The sequence below is a fragment of the Nematolebias whitei genome, chromosome 22 (genome assembly GCF_014905685.2).
Source record: "Nematolebias whitei isolate Nwh7 chromosome 22, NemWhi1, whole genome shotgun sequence".
NCBI lineage: Eukaryota > Metazoa > Chordata > Actinopteri > Cyprinodontiformes > Rivulidae > Nematolebias > Nematolebias whitei.
Genome location: NC_056519.1, coordinates 26,803,894 through 26,821,072, shown reverse-complemented (window position 1 = coordinate 26,821,072; position 17,179 = coordinate 26,803,894). Strand labels below are relative to the sequence as shown.

Genomic DNA, 17,179 nt, shown 5'->3' with positions numbered 1-17,179 from the left:
GTGTGTGTGTGTGTGTGTGTGTGTGTGTGTGTGTGTGTGTGTGTGTTCAATACCCCCTGTTAAGATTGGTGTTTATCTGTTCATCAGTGTGATTAATTAAAATCAGTTAAATGTGAACCTTCGTGCTCTTTATTCAGAAAATCCACACGTCGCATTTACATTTCAGGATCTGGTTTTTATAGACACATATTAAATGTTAAATATGAATATTTCTATATTTATCATCACATTAATAGTGTTACACACGTTAGTAGTTGTAAACACTTAAAATAATATATATGTTGGTTTGGTGCTTACCATAACTTAAACATTTAATGAGTAAACATTTTTAATAATCACATGAAAAGTTACAAATGTTCTCTTTGGTGTCTTTTTGTTTTCCTGATATATTAATGTGTGTGAATGACAGGGATTAACTTAAAGCATTTTGTAGAACGGTGTTTTATGAAGTTCTGCCGTTTCCTTCTATTAGTTGACCGGCAGTTTTGTCACATTCAATATGGCGGATGACTGCTGCAATGGGCCAGCCCAGTCAACGAGGCATCTACTTATTTATTTCCATTCTGTCCATCACCGCTACAAACAAGAAGGGGCCTGCACTTGAACCTGTCCCTTCTACTGCACATCTCACCACTGTTTCTCAAAATACCCTCACACCAGACTTTATACAGTACCACACTTCCTCTGTCAGCCCTCTAATTTCCTCTTGCTCATTACTAAAAAGGATTATATTTGTTTTTGAGTTATTTAAAACTTAATATTAATAATTTTGAAGCTGCTGGTTTCCCTGTCAAAGGATGTGAGCATGCTGTATAATAATGACTAAATGAAATTACGGTACTATTAACTCATGACTGATAGACAGAACAGCAAAATAAGATAAACTTGATAACTGAAATAAATTTATTCTAAGGATTCATCATCTGCATGACACCTCAAGCCACTGGGTGGTACCAGTTGTCCACTCTTTTGTTCAAACTTCTGTCCATATTAATAAACGTTTTAGATATAATGTATGAAATTGTTGATCAGCAGTGCTTTGAAATATAATTTTATCAGATAATATATTAACTTGATGAAACATCCGGTTATATGTGTCCCGTTTTGTTATTTAGAATGATATTGTGTTAAAACATAATCTGATTCCATTTCCGGTAGAAAATGTAGTTTTAGTTACATTCCTACAACTCCCAGACATTCACACACCCACCCATTATAGAACACAATATGGCGAGATATTATTGGTTGAGAGCTGGGTCACATGATCAATCAACCTTTATTTAGACAGATAAATCCCATTAAGCCTCGAGGACTCATTTACAAGAGAGACCTGATTTCAACAAAGAAAGATGACAACAATGGACAACAGCAACAATAATAAACAGTTATAAAAAGTCATACTGCAGGGTTTTTTTTTTTTTTTTAAACAAATAGGAAAAGGTAACAAAAAAACAAAAAACAAAAAACAAAAAAACAGCTAGATTCCAAGACAAATGTAGAAAACTAAAAACAGGAACATGTCTGCATTGGACCCTGCCAGGTGTCCAACATGTCCAACATGATAGAGTAGGGCTTCCCATTCGTTGATGCTGGTGACAACTCCAGGAGGTGTGGCCAAGCTCTGGAGAAGATGGGTTTTCTGTTGACATTAGGCACCATTGTTCATGACCTCATGGTGGAGTTACAATGGCCCAGGGCTGGTGATCTTGTACTTTACACGTGGGTAAAATAAACCTGAAAATGGAAGACAAGTGCTCATCCTCTCCCTGCTTCAGAACAGAACAAAATCTTACAACTTTTACATAATTGTTTGCTTGAAAGACCTTAATATTTTATCACAAATTCAATGTGTTTTCTTATTTAACAAAGGAAAGTTAAAACAAGGCATTTTCTTGTCCAGGCCATAACTTTAATAATACTTAATACAAATATGCATCATCACTAGATTGTGTGTTGCATGCACTTTTTATTCATCACACCAGCTCCATGATCAAAGTTAAAACAATGTATTTACTTGTTCTGCCCAGAACGTCTGATCCACTCAAGATCATTTACAACTTGATACAACCATGTGTCATCACTGAATGAAATGTCATGAGCAAAATTTTTAGAATGTATTTTTTGGTTTTAATCATTCAAAAAAAATTTTTCAAACCCAGTGGTCCAAGAAAGTTTATGCAGATATTTTCAGAATCAGAATAAACTTTATTGGCATTGCACCGAGATACAACAAAAATATGTACGTACAGTCGTCCGAAAGATGGGCGGAGTACACGACATTATACATGTACATATAGGCCAGTGAAGACATTGAATTTTTAAGGGAAAGTTGTAGCATAGTCCAGAGCCCCCCCTCTCAGCCATTGTCCAGATAAGAGGTGTGTGGGGGGGGGAGAGAGACAGGGAGACATGTCTGGTTCCACCAGAGGACCGAGAGAAAAAAGAAATAAAAAAATCATCCAAAAATAAAAAAATAATTTTTTTGCGTGAAGAGCTGATGTCATACAATGAGTAACCAATCCAGAGTCACAATTTCTGAAAACAATTGATGCTCAAAATTAATTTCAATTCAACCTTTATTTCTACAGGTTAGTCTCACTGAATCACGAGGACTCATTTTCAACAAAGACCCATTTTAGACAGACAACATAGAGTACAGACAATAATATAAAACAAAAAAGCAATTAAAATAAAAATTATAATGATCACATCACAGTGCCATATTAAACAAGGTAAAATACTTAAAAGAAGAACATATTTACTTAGATTTTTCTATGGACCTTATCAACTGTTTAAAATTATTTAAAGAAATCAAAGTAGACAGCTTCAGATCTTGTTGCAAGGTGTTCCAGGTTAAAGGAGCTGAGTAATGTTGCGTTTAGGTAGCTGACTGCGGGTCGTTAGTCACTGCAGTTAGCTACGGCTAGCTGTGGGCCTCAGGCTTCCTCTCTGACCCTGGACCCTCAGCCAGCCCCCACTGCTTCCTCTGGTTCTATCTCTCTCAGAAGTGGCAACTCATACGATCAATAAATCAATGAAACATCAATTAAGTTTTATCAATTATATTAAAAAGCAGGAGAAGATTACAGTTTTACAACGCTGGACTCTCCGGACTGTCACGCGTACACAGACCCGGAAGAGTCCTGAAATCTCGTGTCATCACTAACTTATGGGGTCCTATGACTCCTTTCGCAGAAGGGGAGCTCAGCCTATCAGTGTATGAGGGGGCGTGTCTAAGTGTGGTCTTATGTGGACTGACGTGTTAGGAAAAATACGAGACGGTGCTTCAAAGCCTTTCTACGTGATGTGGCAAGCAGATCAAACTCTATTCCGTGACAGATGTTGAATCATCAGTGAGACACTCTTAAGAGTTCGCTGGCCCAGTTTAACCCAGTCAGAACCGGGTCATAATTTCATTATAATCCCGTCTCTGAGCAGATCAAAACCATAAAACCAGTCTAGATTAAAAATATTTTAACAGTAAGAAAAGGTATTTTGGCCGAGTTCAGTCCACACTGAGGGGACACTGCAGGTAATGATGGCCTGTGAGTGCACACTGTAACTGTACTGACAATGTGACATGTGGGAGGAGATATAAGAAGGTAGCAGACCAAGGAGGGATTTATAGATGAAAATGAACCAGTGTGAGAGCCTGCGTGTAAATAATGATGACCAACTGACCAAGGAGTACAGATTGCAGCAATGGGTACTGTAGTTACAATCAGTTATGAAACTTAGAGTGCCATGATAGACAACATCCAACATCTGCAAGCAGCTGGCAGGGGCATTCATGTAAATAATGTCACCGTAGTCAATGACTGGTAGGAAGGTAGCAGTTAAAAGATGTTTTCTGGCATTCAGAGTTAAGCAAGATCTATTTCTGAAAAAGAAATCCAGTTTTATTTTCAGTTTCTTTATTAAGTTTTCAATATGTGGCTTAAAAGATGTGCATCAATTAAAATTCCCAAGTATTTGTTAGAATCCACAAACTAGGAACACCAAGCATGGATGAGATAGAAGGAAGAACTGTTGGCAGCAACTTTTTGTTGGAAAACAACATCCCCTTGTTTTTTTTTATCAGCATTTAGCATCAGTTAGAGATGGAACAAGTCTGACTGAATGATGTTAAATGCAGACTGTAGCTGGAAAGCATTGGCAACTGTGTTAGCTCGGCAATAAACAATAGTATCATCAGCATAGAGATGCAAGGAGGCATCAGGAATGTTTTCACCTACGTTACTTGTATAAATTGTAAAAAGAGTGTGTCCTAAAACTGAGCCTTGTGGCACACCATTAATGACCGTTAAATAGCTAGACGAAGTACCATTGTGTCCAACACATTGCCTCATACTCATGGTTCATATTTCATTAAGGTAATCAGGTCATTGCTGTAGATTACTGTGTTACTGTACAATAGTTTGTTGATGGGTGTATGATGTATGCAGTTCTTTTGTTCATAACGGTGTAGTGTCAAGTGACTTGAGTCCTCCTCTACCTTCCAAGCCCATCTCCTGACCCTGGATATGTACAGATCTATCGTCAGCTGTTGCAGTTTGACCTGTGAGCAAACTGTAAAGGGTCCGGCTCATGATCAGTGTTGGTTCGGAGAACGGATACAATCTGTTTTTCAAAACAGTTGTGTTTGCAACAGCCATTTCTGTCCACTCCCATGCTTTCATATAGGGATGCACCGATCCACTTTTTTTACTTCCGATCCGATCCCGATACCTAAGTCTGAATATCGGCCGATACCGATCCAGTTCCGATATCATGATCATCATATGAGGCTGTAATAATCTCCTCTCAAGTACAATTTGTACAAATATATGCATACATGTCCAAAAAGGCAACTTGAGGTAAGTTCTATTAATGTTGGATAAGTTTTAAAGTTAGAATTAAATTCTAACACAAAACATGTTTTTTAATTCCTAGCTTTAAAGTGGATATTAAAGTGATTAATTTAAGTGATTGTTTAAAGTTATTTTATTTTTATTTTTTAAATAAGGGATGGATATAAGAATTTTTTTTCTTCTTTCTGCACTCTTTTCATTCATTGTTTTCTTTTTGACGATTTTTTTATTGTTTCTTTTAAATGAATGAATAAATGAATTAAATAAAATGTTAAATGGCTTCAAACATCTGCTAAGTTCATGACATAAACCAACAGACATGTTCCTGTTTTTAGTATTTTACATCACTTTATAATGTAGCTGTTTTTGTTTTTAAAATATTTTAATTTTCAAATCGTGTTTTTTATGATTGTCTACTGTTGTACTGATAAACATCTCCTGGAGGGTAAACTATATCTTGACTGCAAATATCAAGCTGTGAAATCCTTCGTTTTCTACAACTGATAGTGGTTGGACATGAATCATGATGAAGTTTAACAACTTCTCTGTAAACATTTGAGCTCCGTGGTTTCAGCGATGTCTTCTTCTTGTTCAATCCGAAGCAAGCAGCCTGATTTGGGGCAGCCACACTCAGTCTGTCCCTCCTCAGAGACGAGCAGACTGAGTGGAGCAGATTGGACGCGGCTGGCCGAGGTCGAGTCGCCTCTTTCGGATTCAGCAAGAGTAGCGCCCCGCTGAAGCCACAGAGCTCGAATGTTCATCGTAAAACTAACTTTACCGCGGTTTAATGTGGCGCAATGGCTCTGCAGACATTGCACGTTGCTGCATTGCTTTGTGGTGTTTTTAGTGTAAAATACTTCCACACAGCGGACATGTTTAGATGAAAAGTTTGTTAGCTGTTAGCCACAGTGCTGCTAACTCAGCCCTCACGTTGTAGCTGGCTGCAAACTATGAACTGGATTTCCTGAATGTGAGGTGGGTCTTATTACTCTGAGTTCATGAGACACGCCGCCATTCAGGAAATCCATTCCATAGTTTGAAGTCAACATACATCATGGATCGGAAATATCGGCAGGAGGATCGGAAAATCCGATACGTTAATTATGCTGGTATCGGAGGCCGATACTTGATCGTATCGGCCGATACCGATACTGGATCGGATCGGCCCCATCCCTACTTTCATATTTCTGTCAACACCAGCTACCAATGCACAGAGAAGCAGAAAATGCAGTTTTGCACTGGAGAGAATTTATTATTTTTTTAAATAAATAAACTTATAATGTAATAATGTAAAATGTTATTTTTTTATACAATAGTTTCTCACCAGCAGTTAGCTTTGTTTTTTACTTCTGAATTCAGTGTCCATTCTGAATCAATTGCAGAGCTGCTGAATGAGATCCAGAAGCTTCATAAAACCTTTCTGTCAGATGAGAAGAAGGTGAGAAGCTCCACCAAAGCTGTAGAAGACTCCATGGACACCAGACAGAAAGTCAAACACAAACTGGACACGTGCAAATGCAGCGGAAATTTGGCAATGCTGAAAAAGAAGGTCAAAAAGCTCAGTGTGGTCAAACTCAACCAAAAGGTGAGAAAATATTCTGAATTGTCTCTTTGGCCTTGATCAGAATTTTAATGTCAGGAAGATGCAGAGTGACTAAGAGGTCATCAAGTGACTGAATATTTATCAGTGATGGAACCCCTTTATAACAGCTTCTGCTTGTGGAGGTTCAACAACACAACATGAGCACAACCACACAGTGTGAAAGGGGCACTGCAAGGTGCACAGTGTCTGCTACAGCATGCACCTCAGTGCGCACCATTATATCCACAACTTTACAACACAGTTAGTAAGGCTGAAAAAAAACTCAACTAGTTAAGTAATTAATGTTTTAGACAAGTAGACAAGTTTAAATATTTGGTTTCAGAAAACCATTATAGATTTTCAGGGAAGTATTGAAAACCAGTTAGACAATCTTACCAGTAAAAGCTGCCCATTTGGATATGTATGCAATGATTTTAGTCAAACTGCCTAGTCCAGAAACTGTTTGGGACCAAACTACTTGATTGGCTTTAAAATTTGGGATATAGTTGAACAAACAAGTTCTATCATGATTTACACTGTTTTCATCCCTAGTAGACAATCTGACAGCGAGAGATGTAAATGGTCACTGTACTTTTCCTGCTTTTTTTGCTCTCTGTCTGTGCATCGGAGCTCCTACTTTTACACATCTTCCGAAATGAAAAGTACTGTTATGAATCTGACCAACTGGACTTTTGACGCAAATGACAAACTCTCTTCAACAAAGCGACAGGGTCCTGGAGAACCCTTATGTCTGCTCGGATGACACATGCAGGTGGATGTATCTCTGGGGAGTGGAATGTGATATGCCTATCTCTGCTGTCGATCAAGGACCCCAAAATTGCATATAATTGGATTTATGATAACAGGTTTCCTGTTTTTGGAATAGTCTGGTTACTGGTTTATCAACATACAAAGAAGACAGCCGCAGCTAATTTGGCTTTCGTCAGGCTGCTGCCTATGTGAAGGTTGGTCCGTGCTTTGAGGACTCAAAATCAGCTGATTTACGAGCTAAACCGTAAGATGGAAGTGATTTGAATCGCAGGCCACCTGCAGCTTTGGGACTCGTCAGCACGAAATGACCTTGAAGAGGCTCGTAAGCACAAACCAGTAGAATGCACCCTAATCTGGCCATTTCGGATATTGGAAGTACCAGTAAGACTTAAGGCTGACAAGAAAAATTGTCTGCCTGAATAAATCAACAATTGTGGCTTATCTGAATCCCCGGTTGGCCTCGAAACAGGCCGACTTATCAATATCTCCTGGGAAATGTGTAAACTAAGGAAAAGCTTCATCTATTGCAACCTCCCCCACCCCCCAACCACCACACACACACACACACACACACACTTCTGTGAAGGCTTATCAGAACTGTGCTGGCTGACCATCATCTTATCAGGACAATGGACTATTTGTTAGTGCTTCATGGACCGCCTCATCATCAAATACATATGTAACATGTTCATAAATATGCTGGCAGAGTTTTTTTAATGTCTTAAATCGTGTCCTGTGTAGTGAACTAAGCCTCAGGTCAAATCCTGACCTTGAGGGCCTTCCTGGGACAAGAACTGTATTTCATTGATTTGAGTCCAGAAACACAAAATCAAGTCCATCCAGAGACGTTCTAAGTGTGTCCTGCACTGATCAATTGAAAGAACACTCTCTTTTTTATTATCATTACTATCTTACAAATGTCTTGATAATCAAAGTGTGTTTAGTTCAAACCATTTTTAAATATTGAAGTGAACTACTCATTTTAAATCAACTGTGAAACAGTATTAATGATTTTTTAATCCTCATTCAAAGTAGAAATCAAGTTAGAATGTGTTACAGAGTAATTATTCATTTTCTTGATCTTCTGTCTGAAATGAGCAAGTTGTGATGTCGGTCAAATGTCGGAGACAAACGCAAACAAGTTTGTTGGAACGAACTGTCATGTTTTAAAATCCTCTCAGACATAAATAGAGAAGCTGGCACCTGTTTCCTCCCAACTCGCCTAAACATTTCTCTTGTCTGTCTCAAAAACATTTTCTGTCTGTTCCAAAACATTCTTTCTGTTTTTCTGACTTCTAGTGACCTCTTACGTCACAAAAACACACCCCTGATTAGCGCTTTCAGCCAATCAGGAAGTTCCCAAATGAACCGGAAACAGAACTCTTTAAAATGTTCAACACTTCCTAGTTCCAGTAGAGTGCGGTGGGAGAGCAGTTCAGTTCGGAGAGCAGAACCGAACAGAAAAAGTGCTGGAGAGAACAGGAGGTTCCAGACATGATCCGAAGTTCTTCCGAGTCTTGTGGGAATTATGGAATCCTCCACATCTGAGTGGAACTCTGACGGACTCACAACTCATGTGAGCCCACCCATGAGGTGAACGTGTGCTGCACTAAGTACCGTCACTACTCCGGACGTTTCCCAACCATCCTACGGAGACGTTGGAAATGGTAGCGTTAAATGGAACTCCGTACCAGCTGATTCATCTTCAGAGAGGTAACGAGTCGATTTCCTACCGAAGCATACCGGGGCGAAACTGGGTTCGGATGGAGAGTGCCGTTCTTATACCGACACATTTTCCCTCACACACATTTTCTCTCCACTTAACTCCTTCATTCCTCTCTTTAAACTCTTCTATCTTGCCAGTAATTAATCCAGATATTTTCAGAAATGTCTGATGGTTTAAAGTTGCAAGGGAAATCATGGCCGTATGGTTTCCTAATTGTAAAGCTTGCTAACTAAGCTATGTTGTTGTTGAAATCAATTTGCCAAATTAATGTAAATGTGTGATGTTAAACTTTGATTCTGTTAATAAATGACCGCATTCATTTGATGGGTCAAAGAAAATTAACGTCTCACGTCACATTTAATTTCAATGCACGGTATTATTCAGTCCAGAAAAATGAATGAATCCGTTTAATTTATGAATATATCACAGATATATGTTCATCTACACCTGTTAGGAAAGGTGTGAAGAGATTTATTTATTTGTTGGTGATGCCACTATCCTTTCTTCATGGCTTTGTCCCTTTTTCTATCTAAAAAATGTATTCTGTAAAGGATAAGAAGGCCGCACTATCATAGCAGCAGCTATGTGCACTCCCATCTTTTGGACGACTGTATTATTCTCGTTGTATCTCAGTACAATGATAATTAAGATTATTCAAATTCTGATTCTGCTATGACACCTTTCTATATTATCAAGATACGCAAAGCTCTTTACAACACAATCTGTGCCCTTATTTGCCCATTCATACAGCACTCTACTATATCAAAGTTCATGCCCAATCATCCAGGTACAAAATCCAATGATATTCAGTCAGGTCATCTGGACAGTTTCTTTTTTGTGAAAGACGTTTCTCCCTCTATCTGGAGGTCTTCATCAGTCTGAGGAGTCCCAAGTAAACTGTTTTCCCCACTAAGCAGTACACTCCTTTAGTGGACCAACCAGTTTGCTGGTGATAAGATGGTTTCTGGGTGCTGTCCTGTCCCCCATTGACTCCTCCTAGGCAGGCAGCCACAGCCAAAGTGTTTCAAGACATCAAAGGTCAATGAACTTTGATGTCTTGAACCACTTTGGCTGTGGATGATATTCAGGATGAATCTTTGGAGAAGCGGTTTGGAAGGTAAGTTTCTTATGAACAGATGTTTGATGATCCTTAGGATCCAAAGTGAATCCTAACTTTGTCATAGTTGTACTCGAGGAAAGGAAGGATTTCAAGCAGGCATTGGTGCAGGAGGAGATGAGGTGAGTATTGGTTTGCAGGAGAGCGGCAGGATGGAAACTCATGAACTAACCCAGTTTAAAGACGAGGCACTAAGGTAAGTAGTTCTGGGCCGTAGATCTCACAGGAATGTAACAGGAGGGGCCTGAGGAAACAGGACTTCCACAGGTATGTAACTCAGGATTGGAGAAAACACAAGGAGCACAGGTTAGTAGCTTCTTATCAGAGATAAGGATCACAGAGGGCTGTCTTGTTACCCAAAGGTCTTAAATGTTCTAGCGGAGATCTACTGAGCCACAGGTCCTTAAATACAGTGGGCCTCGTCAGACTGGATCAGGAACAGGTGTGGGAGGTAAGCTCCGCCCTGCCACTCAGGAGCAGTAAGTCCTGTGGCAGGAAAACACAGAATCTCCATACTGACAAATTTTAGATGAAAAGTCACTAAAGTTACTCATCTACAGGAGGGGTACAATTCTTTTTTGTTTTGGGTTTTCTTTTACTGTCGATTAAACAATCTTTATATGTCCTCTAAGCAGTGTGTTGTGGTTTGATGCAGATCTGTGGAGGACCAGATCTGGACGACTGCTCAGAATGTCATAAAGGAACATTCTGTGATGGAGTAGTTCCTGTAGCCCAGAAAGCATCTGAGACGGCAAAGAAAGTAAAAGAGCAACTTGTCAAGCTCCCGTCAGAACTGCAGGAGTCCAAGAATAAGGCAGGTTTACACACAAACACTGGGAAGGGTTTTCTCCTCCAACAGTTCCAGTTCTGGTTCAAGACTGAAACCTCTCAGCTCTAGTGGTTCTATTTAAAAAGCACCTAAGAACTGGACTGGATTCAGACAAACACATTAAATGTATCCTTTAAAAATAATTGACCTATTGATTTGATTCCCATAAATTCAAGAGCCTTGCTATCTCTGAAAACACACATCACCAGGCTCATTTAGAAACACTGTTTGTGTTTGTCAACACTTTTCAATTTCAACAATTTCATTTACATTTTTTAGTTGTTAATGTGTATACATAAAATCAGGTAACACATCCCAAACAGATTAATATTTCTGATATTTCAAATCTAGTCTTTTAGTCTTTTACGTCAGTTTTATTAACTTTTAGTAAGTTTTTTTTTTTTTTTTTCTGGAAGATCCCGTCTGCAGGAGTTGCCAGCGCAACTGAACTCTCATGAAGGATTTTTTTTTAACGCCAGATGGCCCTGATTCCTGATGCAACCTGGCCTTGATCCGGTAGCCCCAGGATTACAAAGCTGCAGTACTTAACCACTAATCTACCAAGTAATTCTAAATTAGTTTTACTCATATTTTACTTTGTGAGAGCTAAATGTCCTCAACATGCAATGATGCAGAGCACAGCTGAAACATGACAAGATAACTTTTAGCTACAGTTCTGGTAAGTTTAGCTACTAGTTTGGTGGTCTTAGCTTTTAGGTTACCTTTTTGTAATTTTAGCATTTAGCTGCTTTTCTGATCATTTTTGCTTTTCACTACTAGTTTACAGGTTTTACCTTTAGTTGCTGGTTAGCTAGCTTTTTTGCTAACTTTAGCTTTTGTTCTGTATGTTTTACCTTTTTCACACAGTTTAAGTGTCTTCATTAAATTTCTGCAGTCAGCTCTCAGCACTCGCATTGACTTTCACAGATAATACTTATTTTCTGATCATTATTAATATTTTTTCTTCTTTCGGCTGCTCCCTTTTTCAGGAGTCGCCACAGAGAACTAACTCGCAGGAAGACTTGGCGATTATTTTTACGCTGAATGTCCTTCCTGATGCAACCACAGACCACCGAGCTACCACAGCCCTCTGTGTGGAGCAGAGAGCCTCTATCTAGGGCGCTCGGGGGAGCAGATGGTGGGGGTTAAGGGCCTTGCTCAAGGGCCCAGAGTGGGACAGATGAGGGAGGAGGCAGGTGTGGGTGTTTCACCTTTCCCACCCACATTTTTTGATGTTGTCGGTCTGGGGAGTTGAACTGGCGACTTTCCGATCACCGGCCCACCTTCTCTAACCTCTGAGCCACCACTCCCCTTAATTATATTTTGCAATAATATTGAAGCTTAAACCTTTAATCTTTACTGTCCTAAATAAAACAAACTGAACTAACTCAGAATCACTCACAACGTTTTTGTCATTTGTTCTTCTCAACTCCACCTCCAGTCCAGATAAAAGTAGTTCTGGGCTATGGCCCAGAACAGACCTGCCGTACTTCTAGCTCTTAAAGCCAGAACTTTGGTAATCCATACAGAGCTCAATTCAATTCATTTCAGTTTATTTATATAGTGCCAAATCACAACAAAATTGTCTCAGAGCACTTTACAGAAACATTCACATACATAAAAACCAATTAGTAAAGTTCTCTATCTAAGGAGGCCAGCAGAAAAGTTGAATCTTGGCTTCGTTGCAATCTCCCATCCTGAGCAAGCACAGTGGCAACAGTGGAAATAAAAACTCCCTTTAAAAAGGAAGAAACCTCCAGCAGAACCAGGCTCAGGACAAGTGGCCATCTGCTTTGACCGACTGGTTTGAGAGGACAGGAAGGAGAGACAGACGAACACAGAATGGTAGGTCCAGGTGTACCTGAAAGACAAAAACACGTTAAGAATAGAAAAAAATAATTATAAATAAAAAACAGGTTGAGCAGAGTACGTAAAGACAGTAGCAGAGTGAAAAGTGTGGTCAGTTTGTCCTCCAGCAGTCTAAGCCTATAGCAGCATAACTAAGGGACAGCTCAGGAAACCCAAGATGACCCTAACTATAGGATTTATCAAAAAGGAAAGTCTTAAGCCTAGTTTTACAACTGGATAATGTGTCAGCCTCATGGACAGAGATTGGAAGTTGGTTCCACAAGAGAGGAGCCTGATAACTGAAAGATCTGCCTCCCATTCTGTTTTTGTAAATTCTAGGAACCATAAGTAAACCTGCAGTCTGAGAGCAAAGTGCTCTGTTAGGAAAATATGGAACAATAAGATCTGTAATATAAGATGGAGCCAGGTTGTTGAGAGCTTTGTAAGTTAGAAGTAAGATTTTGAATTCTATTCTGGATTTGACAGGGAGCCATTGGAGAGAAGCCAAAACTGGAGAGATACAGTATGATCTCTCCTACTAATTCCAGTTAAGACTCTGGCAGCAGCATTTTGGATTACCTGAAGACATTTTAAAGAAGTATTTGGACACCCAGATAATAAACCATTGCAATAGTCCAGTCTAGATGTGACAAATGCATGGACCAGTTTTTCTGCATCATTTGAGATTAAGATGTTTCTAATTTTAGTGATATTACACAGGTGGAAGAAGGCAGTTGTAGATGAACAGATGCTGGGATGTATTCATCATTTAACGCGAGTTCCTCATTTTTCTGGACTGAATAAAACGTGCACTGAATTTAAGGAAATGCAAAGTGAGACGTCATTTAAATTTGACCCATCAAAATGAATGCGGTCATTTATTTACAGAATCAAATTTAACATCAAACATTTACATTAATTTGGCAAATTATGAAAATAACAACAAAGCAATCAATCAGGAAAATCATACGGCCATGATTTTTCCGTTGCTGCACCAACAGACATTTATAACTGTACAACTATGATCTTTTACCCACATGAATGTGGGTAAGCACTTTACACAGACATTTCTAAATATCTGGGAGAATTTCTACTTGATAGAAAAGTTTAAGATGAAAGATGAAGTTTAAAGGGGAGAAAGATGGTGTTTGAGGTAGAGTGTTGAACAGAACGGCACTCTCCGGGCTTTCTTCAGCTTTTCCTCACAGTACACTTAGGTGGTGAAAACGACTCTTTTACCTGGAGATGTCTCAGGCGAGATTCCGTTTAACGCACCCTTTCAGCGTCTCCGTAGGATGCTGTTACTCGTCCGGAGTAGCTGCGAGGTTCTGTCAGCCACAGCTCACCTCAGTGGAAAATGTTATAATCCCATGGAACTCGGAAGAGCTTCGTTGTCATGTCAGGAACTCCAACAGCACTCCATCAGAACTCCAGAACTCTAGAAGTCTGACAACTCTCCAACTCTGAGTACCTGTGTGTCTCTCCGTGTCCCTGTGAGTCTCTGTAGAGTCTGTGTAGACCAGGAAGTACTGACATTTTAAAGGCTCTTTCCCGGTTCACTTTTTGGGATTTTTTATTGGTCAGAAACGACCAGAAGGGGTGTGTTTTTGTGACGTAAGAGGTTAGAGACAGCGAGAATTGTTATGAGACAGTTCAGAAATGTTCTCACAGACCGAGAGGGTTCTGTTTTGGCGTGCCTTAAGACACAGGTGCAAAACATCTCTATTTACGTCTGAGAGGATTCTAAAACATGACAGTTTTAACATAACAACTTGTTTTTCGTTTGACTGTAACCTTGTAAACGCACACACTTGCTCATTCAAAAGCAGAAATCAGAAAAATGCATAAACTCTGCACAGCTTTTAACATGAGAATAAAATCATTACTCAGTTAATAAAATTGATTAGTTCACTGCAACATCTAAAATGGTTTGAACTAAGACACTTTGATTATCAACATTTGTAAGATAGTAATGATAATAAAAAGAGAGTGTTCTTTTCACTTGAATCTTCAAGAAAGAAAGTCTCAGGATGGGTGAACTTGTATTTATGGAGTCAAATACATGAAATGACAGCTTCTGTCCCACAAGGTTCTAAAGGTCAAGAGTTTTGACCTTAGACTGGGTTTCGACGTAGGCTTAGTCCACTACAGTCCCCCCTTTGGAAATCATCACCTGTCCATGGAGATGAATTCCAACTATGGACTTACGTCGTCGATCGTCTTTGAAGCTTGATGTAATCCAGCAAAGAAACAAGAGTCAAGAGTAATCCAGCAAGGAAAACAAAAGTCAAAAGTAATCCAGCAAGGAAAACAAAAGTCAAGGTAATCCAGCAAGGAAAACAAAAGTCAAGGTAATCCCACAATGTTCTTGGTAATTCCATTGTGTTGATTATAATTCCATATCGTCTCGATAATTCCATTGTAGCAATGCTTTAACCCCTTGGAAACAGAGTCTGTAATCCACTGGAAAAAGTCATATAATCCACAATGGTAAATCCACAACGATTGGAAGTGTTGATTAATCAGCATACAGAGGGGTACCCTTGGATTGAACTGAAGAAGCGGCCACCGGATGAAGAGTGGAGACCAACGTCAGGATTGCAGGTCGCCTCCAGCGAAGGTTGTCTCCAGCGACGTCCAGCCTGTGCCGTTCTGGTTCAATGTGTCATGCAATTATGTGGTTTAAGGTGGGCTTATGAAGGGGATTTTACATAAGGCCTTAAACTATATGCACCTGGTGTGTAAGCTATTATGGTTGAGAACAGCTACGACTACCAGTTAAGGGGTGGAGCATGCTGAAAAGGGGTAACTACAGGGGTTTAAGCCTATAGAAAAGGGTTCCAAACTACTTTTCCATTTCTAACTTGGGTTAAGTTAGCTTTACATGGCAAAATATAGTTTGGTTCAAATGTCTGTTGTCTTTTAGACGAACGACTTGAGATTGGGTGTTTGGTTTCCCCATAAATGTTTTGGAAGTCTATGGCGAGACTTATCAAAAAGAATTAGCTATCCCCCCGAATAGAATTGTTCGAGTAGGTTCGGCTTAAGCGATGTGAGACCAATGTAGATTATGGTACTTAAAGTAGCAATAATATACATTGACTCCGCAAAGATTGCAATTTAATGAATGAACTGCATGTTGGCATGGTCAAAGGCTTCTTAGTCTCTAACTTACTACACACAAGATTCATTCTTACCTCAGAAACAACCAAAATCAACTAAACAACGTTTCAACACCGACAAGAGTAGTGACTAAGCATCTAGAAACATCGTTTCACTGCTCCTCCTCACCCTGGTTGTCAGTTTCAGTCGCGCTGTCCCGTGTGAGTGGCTTCTTTGCGGACCCGCTTACGCGAGGCATAATCATATCGAGGTGCGCTGCATGGCGATCCACATCGACTCGGAGTGACGTTTGGCCCCGGGACAGGGATGCGAGTATCCCACACAATACGAGGGTTATCGTCATTAGCAGGGCTATGATTAATGTGTCCGCGCTCGACCACGCATAGTTAATTGGTTGGATCGGGTTCTTAGTTGTGGACCTGAGGGACTTGAGAACTTGGTTTATTGGTTCCACGTCGACGACTTGGGTGCCTTCAAAACGGATCCTTCCCAGAGTCTCTGGATCTATGTCTATAGACATATTTCTCAGGTACTCTGAGTCATCCAGAGTCGCGTCCCATCGTTCCGGATCGAGGTGATAGAGCGTCAAATCACCAATGTGTATGGTTGTTCCCTGGGGAACACTGATCCACATCGTTTTGTCCGGTAACGTCAGAGGTCTATTTGCCCCGGGTTGATCGTAGGCTATGATCGCCTGTCTTTGAGGAGCGTTCACTAGCCAACGAGAGCCAATTATTTCCGCTTTTGCATCTTTAGCCAGGTGTCGAGGCGTTACGGTCGTTGAGCACTTAGAATTTTCCGGAATAGGTGTTAATCCGCATATGCCCGCGGTTTTATTCCACATAAACGGTTTGCTCGGGCACAGATAGTGTATCTCCCGAGTGAGAACACACATCTGCAGGTTTGGAGCTAGGTAAACTGAGGGGTTGTCGTCGTGGTACGCAACCATCCTTGGTGTGTCAATTTGAACATGGTTTTCGCCGTGCCAATTGCCAACATTTACGACGTCCCTGAGTCTATATATGCCGTTTGAGGGAATTATCGGTAGGTTGATAATGAACGCCATTTCAAATGTTTTGTGATTGACGTAGATTGGGATTGCGCTACCGAGAGTGTAAGCCAGGTGTGCCTGTGTTTGCGTAACTTTTTCGTGCGTAGCGGAGCTGAGGATGTCGTTCACCATCTGTAGAGAGACTAGATACGGTGGGATCCTACCGGTGGCTAGTGTATCTACCGACGAACTGATATCTCTAAGCATGTCAGCAAAAATCCTATCCATTAGGTGTGCGACAGCGTAATCCGCTTCAACCTTAAGGGCTAACTCATTTACCGC

At 40.1% G+C, this 17,179-nt stretch overlaps 1 protein-coding gene across 1 annotated transcript in view; it reads left to right on the top strand.

The window, feature by feature from the left end:
- Positions 1–17,179, top strand: part of lamb4 (laminin, beta 4) — a 435,052-nt gene that overhangs the window by 373,957 nt on the left and 43,916 nt on the right. The window contains exons 22-23 of the mRNA XM_037696252.1: positions 6,233–6,435; positions 10,702–10,860. Coding sequence (XP_037552180.1) covers positions 6,233–6,435; positions 10,702–10,860 — 362 coding nt within the window. The remainder of the gene's footprint in view (positions 1–6,232; positions 6,436–10,701; positions 10,861–17,179) is intronic.